The sequence below is a fragment of the Platalea leucorodia genome (genome assembly GCF_965183815.1).
Source record: "Platalea leucorodia genome assembly, chromosome: Z".
NCBI lineage: Eukaryota > Metazoa > Chordata > Aves > Pelecaniformes > Threskiornithidae > Platalea > Platalea leucorodia.
The window spans coordinates 65,039,892-65,050,790 of NC_138858.1; the positions used below are offsets into that span (position 1 = coordinate 65,039,892).

The 10,899-nt window shown below is 35.0% G+C and overlaps 1 protein-coding gene across 6 annotated transcripts in view; it reads left to right on the forward strand.

Moving 5' to 3' along the window:
* Positions 1-10,899, forward strand: part of APC (APC regulator of WNT signaling pathway) — a 97,340-nt gene that overhangs the window by 78,923 nt on the left and 7,518 nt on the right. For 5 of the 6 annotated variants that reach the window (XM_082336326.1, XM_082336324.1, XM_082336328.1 and 2 more), the window contains exons 9-15: positions 781-903; positions 3,515-3,893; positions 5,076-5,171; positions 6,044-6,183; positions 7,647-7,724; positions 9,543-9,659; positions 10,343-10,557. In XM_082336326.1, the coding sequence (XP_082192452.1) occupies positions 781-903; positions 3,515-3,893; positions 5,076-5,171; positions 6,044-6,183; positions 7,647-7,724; positions 9,543-9,659; positions 10,343-10,557 (1,148 nt within the window). The remainder of the gene's footprint in view (positions 1-780; positions 904-3,514; positions 3,894-5,075; positions 5,172-6,043; positions 6,184-7,646; positions 7,725-9,542; positions 9,660-10,342; positions 10,558-10,899) is intronic. The other variant, XM_082336327.1, reaches the window with a different exon arrangement.

Below are 10,899 nucleotides of genomic sequence, written 5' to 3' on the forward strand. Positions count from 1 at the left end.
CAAAGTGCACGGGAAGGCAGGGACATAGTAAGGGAAAATTCACAGATAGGAAGCAGAGAAAAAGAAAGAAAGCAACAACAAAGGGGGAAAAAAAAGGCAAAGAGAGTGAGTGGATAAAAGATGGTAAAAAAAGGAAAAATGTGAATACACAAAATGGATTAAAAGAGGACAAAGATTTGAATAACTGGGTCTTGCTACTACAGGTATGAGCATGCTATTTACAATAATTTCTAGGAAAATCACAGCAAATAGTGTCAGCATTATTTTATAGCTTTTCATTTAAAAATGAACTAGATTCATCCACTCATAATTTGCTTTTGATATGGACAAATTCAAGTAGGGTTACTCCTTGTCCAGATAAATCTTTTTATTTGCCAGTTCTTGCATGCCTGGTTGTGTTCTGAAGAAGTACAGACTTACCCCTATGCACTACATAATCTGACATAAAAGTTGAGGCTGGTTTTTTTTTCCTCTGTAAAAATTACGGGTTGGTTTGTTGCAAAGTCCACTTCTCCTTCCTGGTGAAAATAGTAATTATAAAATAATTCCATTGAAAATATAACCCTATTGAGACAATTTCAGGAAAAGTGGTTAATAAAACCCAGTTTAACAGTGACCTCTAAATTGTGTCAGGGCAGAGAGGACCTAACTTAACAAAAGTAAGTTGACAGTTCATTACCGTGAATACGATTTCATGATCCAGTGCTGAAACTGAATTAGCCAATAGTTGTTTTTTCACGCAGACTTTGTTTTATACTGAATTGTTGTTTAAATTTTTAGGCTTCTGCTGCTCGAATGGACCATGAGACAGCCAGTGTTATGAGCTCTAGTAGTAACTATTCTGTTCCTCGCAGATTGACAAGTCATCTGGGTACCAAGGTAACCGAAGATTACAAACCACAGGTCGCTAATGCTACATTTTTACTAATACAATAACCTCATTGTTTCTGCCAATAGTACTAATATTAGTTGAACGATCTATCCACACATAGTAATTTTATGGAGTTGAAATTTTAGAATATTTTTTCAACTTTTAAAATACATGCACAGAAATCCTTTTTTTAACTTGATGATCAGTTAAGAGTTGTTACAGTAAGGAAAAAACGGTTGCTAGAAATTAATAGAATATCTAGAAAGTTTGTTATGTTGATTTGTAATCCGTGATGAAAACTAACCCTTTTAAGAGCAGTTCTTCAAATACTTTTCCAGAGTCCAAATCCACAAAACAGATGCAATTGCTAAGAAATTAAAGGGACAAACAAACCCAGAACAAATTATGTAGGCCCTTCATGTTGATAAATGTCTGTTCATGAAAGACTGTGCTCAAAGTGTATGTGCAGCATGAAAAGAGAGGGGAAGAAAAGGGCACATCTGTAACACAACATTGAGTTAATGAAACACTGAAGTTTATACTGCTTCTGGAATCAGCAGCGGTGTACATACTATTGGTGTGTACTGCTGAGCGCAGTCTTCTGGGAAGCAGGGCCTATTAGCTTGACATAGTATTAATTACTTTGGGCCTTAAAACAGTGTTATAATGATGTCATTTCAGTCCTGCACTGTATGCGTGTACCAAATGGGGGTGATATCAGCTAGTCTGTCTGTCTGCAAGTTGTCATTGCAAATTGTAGAATTCCCAGAACTGCTGACAACAGGAGAGCTCGTGAAGGCAGGGAAAGGGACTGAGTAGGGAAGGATGGAGGCAAAGAAATAGGTTGAACTGAGTGTGCTCGTGGGGTAGGAAAAGCGTAACATTAATGCATGAGAAGAAGGGAAAGTGGTAGAGATTCTAAATAGAGGAATGCATTTACAGATGCAGAAAGAGATGTGTCTGTGGGCAGTGTGTGTAGAGAGAGAGAGAGAGACAGCCAAATATGTTTCTAGTTTTTCCTAGACTATATTTGCCACAACCTGGATGCCGGATTTTGGTGGCTTCTTCAGCTTTACTCTCTGACAAAAACTTTACCTTCCAAATATAAATAACACTGGATTAAAGCTGCCAATTGAAGTGTTTTATCTAAAGGCATGCATAAAGCACATTAAATTCACTCTCCTTTAAGAATCCAAGTGGTTTGTCTTAATACTGTATTTGATTTTTCCCAGACCAAGAAGACAGAATCTCCAAACTGGGATGCTAGGCTGTCATAAAATTGTCTCCAAGACTATTTCAGTGGATTTTGCATGTGATCATACAGTTTCACAGATTCTAAGCTTTCTATTTCTTCAGCAATCTTATAGTATTTAGAGAAGTTCATGTTAACTTGCTGCTTAGTCTACCTACTGCTATCCAATTTTTTTATATTTCAGTATTTGTACTCATCTTCAGGCACATTAGAATTGCCTCTGAAGAAAGCAAATAAAATCATTCATTGGTCTGGTAACCAGTGCAAATATCTAGTTATTAGTAGAAAACTTTGTCTAACAGTCCAAAGTCTCATTTCTTCCTTAATTTGTATGTTCTAAAGAAACACACATTCTGCTACTTTACAATTCCCTTTGATAGTTTCTTTATGTTGTGCTTTGATTTTGAATGTTCCTGTTTATCTTGGATTTGCGAGTTTGAAGTTTCTAGATAGTATCTAAAATCATCCTCTACAGCCTGTTATTCTACTAAAAGTTCACTAAAAGTACCAAATGCATTTCTTGATCTAAAGCTATTATTGAAGAAAACAGAGTGGGAAAGACAAACCACATAGTGCATTGACCACTGTATTACATGACAGTCAAGGGAGTTCCTCAAAAATTGCTATTTTTTTAACAAGAAATTTGATTACTCCAAGTTAAATGTGTAATGCTGGGTTTTCGTGGCTTGATTTAACTTGACAAATGCTCAGTATTTTGTATATATTAAATGAGCATTTTGTTGCTTTACTGGTTTTATCCCTGTAAACTTGAAAAAGTGTTAATTTAACTCTTCAGTTTTGCCATTGCTGTAAATAAGCTAGTCCATATGCAAGTCAGTAATCGTAACAAAAAATGATTAGTTAATTTGACATAATTTTAAAGGAACACTTCAAAATACATGGATGTAAGATTTTTTTTTTTAGCACAATGCAAATTAAAATTTCATATAATCATTCTTATCCTTTGTCTAGAATAATTGTATTTAATGCCACATAGCAGTTTTTCACTGCAGAGCATCTTTACATGAAAGTGTGATTGATACAGAGCATATTTTTATGAGACAGAATTAATTTTAAGATTTCTCAATCACTTTCATTAGTATGTTTATTTAATATTTTTGTACAATAGAAATGTAGAAGTCTTTGCCATTGGTCTTGTAGATCGATAGTTACATACAGCTACCACCCACTTCTAGCCATTTAACCACTAAGTGAAATTTATTAAGATTATGAATGCTGAAGTAGTAATAGTACTTAATTATTTCTAAATAGCACTGTTTTTTGCGCCACTAAATAAGGCTTTTTTGCTCATGTCTGCCATTCAAATTTCATTTTAATTTAATGTGTATTTTTTAAATGTAACTGTATTTTTAAAATCATTTGACCTGCAGGTGGAAATGGTGTATTCATTATTATCAATGCTTGGTACTCATGATAAAGATGACATGTCAAGAACATTGCTAGCAATGTCTAGCTCCCAAGACAGCTGCATAGCCATGCGTCAGTCTGGATGTCTTCCTCTCCTCATCCAGCTTTTACATGGCAACGATAAAGACTCTGTCTTGTTAGGAAACTCTCGTGGTAGTAAAGAGGCCCGTGCCAGAGCCAGCGCAGCACTGCATAACATCATTCACTCCCAGCCTGATGACAAGCGAGGCAGACGGGAAATCCGCGTGCTCCATCTTTTGGAGCAGATCCGTGCTTACTGTGAAACGTGTTGGGAATGGCAGGAAGCCCATGAACAAGGCATGGACCAAGACAAAAACCCAAGTAGGTTCTGCAAGCCGTTTAAAAATGTTTCAAGGCTATATTGAAAACAGTAAATTTACAGAAAGTACAACTTTAATCTGACTTCTTACTGAATGTATGAGAGTTTTCTTGTGTGTGTGTGTGTATTTGTTTTTAAGTTGAGGTAGTGTTAGGAAATAATATCTATTACAGAGATGGTACCCTATTTATAAACTTGTTATTTAAATCATAGACCTTGGTGTGCTTTCCAGATAATAATTCTAGTGTTTTATAGTCTGTAAATGAATATCGAATATGTACTCATTCTATTTTACATTTTAATGGATAATGAAACATATCTAAATAAACCCAAATTGCTTTTCATGGAGATGTATTCAGATAGCACATTTCGTTTAGGAGAGGGACAGAGAGAATAAATTAAATAATTTCAATCTATTCAATATAATGTGAACTGTTATTTATAATGTTGTATGTAAGAAATATTTCTGTATTAAAATAGAAGATAGTGACAGTCTAAGTGAATAGGAGTTTTCTCAGGGAACAGATAGAAAAAAGATGTAACCTTCTGGATTGCTTAGCTGCTTTTCTGAATTGAGGGTATTCTGTAAATACAGGCTGTAGGAGTCTATGACAGAAGCACTACTGAAATCACTGGTCCGTGTCATGGCTGTTGGAGTTTACCGCAAGGACCATTTAGCAGGAGTGGGTCTCTGAACAAGATGTACCAATACCATTTGTGCATTAGCCAGAATCTAGCTCACAAAATTATGAACTTAAAAACTTCTCGTTTATGAAACAAAGGGTTTAATTAACCATTCATAAGGACATAACCAAAGAAACAGCTTCGCCTTAGGTGGTGTATTATTTAATGCCACTAAAATATTTAACCTTATTGATTTGTTTGACTAAGATTATTAATTTTTAAAAGTAATAAGATAATTTTTTTTTTGTACTGGGAGTCATATTTCTTACTTAATACATACATTCAGGATTCCCTCTAATTTCTTTTTCAGCATCAAATATATTTCTAGTCCACACATTTGTTAGTAATATTCTTAACTAATTGTTCATGGATTACTGGGAAGATACAAACCCTGAACAAAACTGCATTTGATTTATCTTAAGATTAGATTCGCTTTGGAAGACTTAGGATCTAGATAAAATCACCTAGGAAATACTAATTGTTACCTATTTCTGGATCAGTGCCTGCTCCAGTGGATCATCAAATCTGTCCCGCTGTGTGTGTTCTGATGAAACTTTCATTTGATGAAGAACACAGGCATGCGATGAATGAGCTTGGTAAGACCAAACGTATTTCTCTGACTTCCTTTGAGAAGCTTGCTGGAAACGCTGACACTCCTTCTGTACCTCACTGGATATATCGCTGTTTTTTACTGCTAGTTTAAACAGATCGTCAGTTCATTTGTGTCAGTTTTTCCCCTCTAAGTGATGAATGCAGTTTAAATTAACCAGACCATTTCCTGATGAATAAATTATGTCAGTTACTCTTTTTTCTGGCATGAATTATGAATTGTCAAAGAGTATTATTATTATTATTATGGAAATATTTGCAATTTTAGAAGTACTGGGATTACAATGGAGACTACTTTCCAGGATGGGAGGTTTTTTGTTGGTGTTTTGTTTTCAGGATTTTTTTTGTCATGAGTTGGTTCCTGTTTAACAGCCTGAATTTTTTAGCCCATTCTCAGTAAATTCTGTGCATACAAATTTCTTTAATTTGCCACTTTTCATTATTGATGAGAATATTCTATGTATTTTTCTCAGAAAATAACATTCAGTGATGATAATTAAATGCGTAATTTTCAGATTTACTAAATAGCCTTTTATGTAACTGTTGGGAGTTCAGATTTTGGCTGGGTGGAATTAAAAAATGAGTGTGCTTCTTACTTTCTCATAATTCCTCCTGTTCCCATTTTCCCCTGAAATCTCAATGTCATGCTATCATACCTTTTCGGCTGCTACTAAGCACAGGATTCAAGATCCGGAGTCAGTATTTAACAATTTGTTTATCTTTCTGAGCCTTCTCATTTTCAGATGTTGGAGATTTGTTCTGTACATATAAATGCAATTTTCTCCTTAGTATATATGTACTGTACTCGTGATACTAGAGTACAGGTATTATTTATTTTCTTATTTGTTTGTTTTTAAAGGAGGTTTGCAGGCCATTGCTGAACTGTTGCAAGTGGATTGTGAAATGTATGGACTTACAAATGATCACTATAGTGTTACCTTAAGGAGGTATGCTGGAATGGCTCTGACAAACTTGACTTTTGGAGATGTGGCAAACAAGGTAAGAGTGGAGTTTTAAACATACGGTCATTTCATTTCATAGCTATGTTTGAATTGTAGTTCTCAAGACAGGTTGATGAAAATCTCCGGGATAAGATATCGAGTTTGAGCTCAAGACAGAAGTTCAAAATACCTCTGTCATTCCATCCTGTTCCTGACAGAGAGCACCACAAACTGAATGTTGCATCATGCAAGTATTGTATCAACTCTCATATTAAATTAAGTCACTTTTAATTTGTCACTGAAAGTAAGGGTTTTATCTACTGGCTTAATTTTTTTATGAGCATTAGATTAGTATAGCACATAATGATTATGGACCAACAATTACAGATAGTGACTGATTTTTCTGAGGATGTTGAACTAAAACTGCTAATTGAGTCAAATCGTGTAAAGTTGTCAGTTATTTAACAATACTATTATTGTCTGATGAAATTTTGCAAACCTTTTCAGGCTGGAGCTTGCTTTTAAATATTTGGAGCCTGTCTGGCTCATAATGGGCACTACTTCAAATTATTGTAAGAGAAAATAAATTCCCTAATTTCTGACATGGACCTTGCTTTCAAAAGATAGAAAGCGTCCATAATTTCTTGCCCCAGAGTTTGCCAAGCTATGGATCTTAAAATAACTTCACACTGAGAAGACTTTTATCTTTCTACTCTAGAGGAAGACATTTCAGGAGTGAATGGAACTAACAGGCTTCATATATCTTGCTTTTTATTCCAAGTTTAGACAAGAGTAAAGCATAAATCCTTGCTGCAATTGAATTGCTTCACAAAATACTGGCTCTTTACATCATCCAATCAGTAACTGATACAGGGCTGCAATTACTGGGTTTATATCATAAACTAAACTACTCAGATATAAATGTACATGCTGTCCAGCTGACAAGTAGTACAGTTATAACACGTACTTTGTTTTTGAATAATTTTTAATTGTGCTTTGTCACAAACAATTTCCAACATAAGCCTCACAGTTTTTCAGTTGCTATTGTATTCTTAAAAAGTTGTTCTTCAAATGTCAGAAATGTTGTTATACTTGTGTCAGTTTTAAATATTCATATTATTTTCGCGCTATGTTTATTTGAAATAAAAAATTATGATCGCGAGACTCAGTAGACAGTAGGTAACAACACATTACCAGCTCACAGGTGATTTATATCTGGCGCATAGTAAAGAAGGCTTCTAAGGTAGTAAAGTTCTAGATCAAGTCCTAGACCTGTTGTAAAAAATAGAAAATTTAGTACAATTTTACCACTTATGTATTGTCCAGAATAGAAACTGATAGTTATGCTTAACTTTTTAGTAGTTGTAAACCAAATATTTATTGTTGGCAATATATTTTACTAACCTTTTATTGAACTTCAGGTATGATTAGCTTAAATTATCAACACATTGTGCAGAATCAAGCCACCTAACCTGTCATTTAATGCTATTCACTTGCTTTTTTTTTTCTGATTCCTAACAGGCTACATTATGTTCTATGAAGGGCTGCATGAGAGCTCTTGTAGCCCAACTGAAATCTGAAAGTGAAGACTTACAGCAGGTAACGTCCTTTTGAAATGAAATATTTCTTTAGCTTGGACATTTCCATCACTTCGCTTGCCATGAATTTCATTGCATTGTATTAAAATACTGTATTTCTGCTCTCCTTTCTTAATATTTACCTTCCTTCTACTCATTCGGCCTTGCCACCAGTTATTTTTATACTTGAATTCTGTGATATTCGTGAGGTTTCTAGTGTGCTGTCCATAGCCAGCCTTCTCTTTTTTTTTTAATTTGGCGCTCTCTTCGAAATATGCTTCGTTCATCCCAGCCTGATTTTTTTTTTGTAATCATTGTTCTTATGTCGTCTTGTCTACCTTGACTTTGATGCAAAGTTTGTACCTGTACTCGTTCCACAAATTATGAAGTACAACTTTCTTCTTGTAAAAATGTTTAACTGTGGGTCATATTCTGTTTTTTTTACCAAAGCACATGTGCTATAAAGCTCACTTTTATGACCCTGATCTTTTAGTGGAAGTTTTAAAGATGAGTTTGAGTGATCTTAGATTCTCTAATTTATTATAATGGTGCTAATGGAGTGGGATTACGCGGAGGGTTAATACACTCTTGTGACTCCTCCTACAGTTGCAGCAAGTAAATAATAGGGGAATAAAAGTAGAGGAAGCTGTATTTCCAGAGAATCTGCATTTGACTTGACAAGTCGTACTACTCTCGACACCAGCACCTCCCAAAGAAGCTTTCTAAGTATGAGCGAAGTGTTCGGTGTGACACTTGAGTGTCTCTTCCAATGGCTTCTGCTGTGTAAAGAAAACAGCGTGAAAATAAAGTCTTTAGGAAGTGCTTAGGGTGATTCTGAGAGTTGAGAGCGCAGAACTGTTCTTCATTGGTGTGGAACTTGTTTAAAATTACTAAATATTAAATTATAATCTATTTTAATGAATATATACTGTAAACAAACTGGAACAGCTTTTGGAAGGGAAAAACCTGCTTTCCTTGCAGTTTGAGTGAATCATCAGATAAAAGAACAATTTCAAGTAAAATTGACTTTATCTCTTAAAACACTGTTCATAAAAAAATTTCTCCAGTACAGGACGATCTAGCTAGTTATGATTGAGAAAAAATTAGAATTATAATAGAGGTTATTGGGTAAACACTTTGATTTGATATCAGGGCAAATATTAAGTGTATTTGGTATTCTTGAAAAGGAAGTCACGGACACATGGGCCCTCTGACTCGTGGTGTATCTTCACTTACTGCGGCCCATAAATGGATGGAGTTTAATATGTAATGACTGTCCACTGTAGTGACAGTCTATCTCAGTCTAGCTGCTGACAAGGACATAGGCTGAATGGCTACTCGTCTTCAATTCTGATTGTAAAAGTGTATTTTTAAAAGACTTTAAAAAGCTTTATAAACATTAATCAAAGTGATCATACCATCTGAGAGACAGGCAAGTATTATTATTCTATTTCACAAGCAGAAAAGATGAGAAAAATATTATATAAATCTCTCCTGAGATTATGTAAGTCTAATGCTGACATCAGAGCAGAGCACAATTCTGAATTTTTGGACCAATTTTTCAACCAGAGTGGAAAGCAGGGAACCTGATTTCAAATCTTTGTTTTAGGTACCCACACAGAAAAGCCTGTACTTTTGATGAAACTTCATACTGAAACGTTAGACCAGTCTAGCAGGCAACACAACAAAAAGCAGATTTGAGCCAAAAGGCTAGTTCAGTAGCTGAACGTGACCACTGTTAATTAATCCACAGCATTCCAGAAATCCAGAAGGAAAGTCTGATAACCTGGTAAAGAAGTAGCTATATTGAGATACATTCCTTTTCTTTCACGTTTTGCAGGTCATTGCAAGTGTATTGAGGAACTTGTCCTGGCGAGCAGATGTAAACAGTAAAAAGACTCTAAGAGAAGTTGGAAGTGTGAAAGCATTGATGGAATGTGCTTTAGAAGTTAAGAAGGTATCCTGTATAAATGATTGAGAGAAATTTTGGAGAGATTGCATTTATTTTACACGAAACAAAAATATTGTCCTTTTTTGACAAAAGCAGTTAGTCAAATATTTGGAATGTTTTAGGTAACTTGCTTTGAAGAAGAGAGTTGCTTTGAGTTAACATGGCAGCAGACCACAATATAGCAATAACATCTCAAAACTACTAGTATTTCTGTAATTTTGTTTATGAAGGTTGACAGCTTTTGCTCTTCAGTTTCATGAGCTGTGCTGTTGCAATAGCCTTTTTTATAGTTTTGCAATTTAATAAAACCTCTTTTGAGTTAATGAATAGGTAACTACCACTTCTGTAATTTTCTAGATATATTTTGGGTATCCAGACAGGATTATATTCCATCCCACATTCCCCTGCCAGTTAGTCTTCAAGCCATTTTTACCAGTATGGCATCTAACAAGTATTGTGGCACGTATTTCTGAAGACTTGGGGGCAAGCAATACCAAATCGATAGCTAAAGAAAGGAGAGAAGCGAACAAAAGTATTTACAGGTGCGCTGCTGCCTGCATCTAGCTTACGAGTCCAGAAGGCAGAAATTGGAACATAGATAATTCCTTAACACTAACTTACGTATTTCTGAGAGGTTGTGATCAATAGTTGAAAACTTCTCTAATTCTGTTGTTCTGTTATTTTCCTAGGAATCCACCCTAAAAAGTGTTCTGAGTGCCTTATGGAATTTGTCAGCACACTGTACTGAGAACAAAGCTGACATATGTGCTGTTGATGGTGCTCTCGCATTTCTAGTCGGCACACTGACATACCGGAGCCAAACAAACACTTTAGCCATCATAGAAAGTGGAGGAGGAATATTAAGAAATGTTTCTAGCTTAATTGCTACTAATGAGGACCATAGGTGGGTATACTTTTTCTGAAAATCTTTAGCAGTTCCACATGTATATTTAGTAGACAGTTTCTACTGTCTTAAGACAGAGTCTTAATATGAATGCATGTATGAAGTACAGTAATTAAGTACAGTTAATTTTTAATGCATTTGATAAGGCAAGTATTTCACTTACATGGCAGGAATGTGCAAACACATTAATACCTGCTGCTTGTTAATAATGAACTGTACTAAAAGCTAACTATTCATATTTGTAATAGGATTTGATTAACATTCAGATGAAAGCTAGAGGAAAAATGAGATAAATTTGCACTGGAGAATTCATGATTATCCTTTCGAAGGGCAAAACTTGCC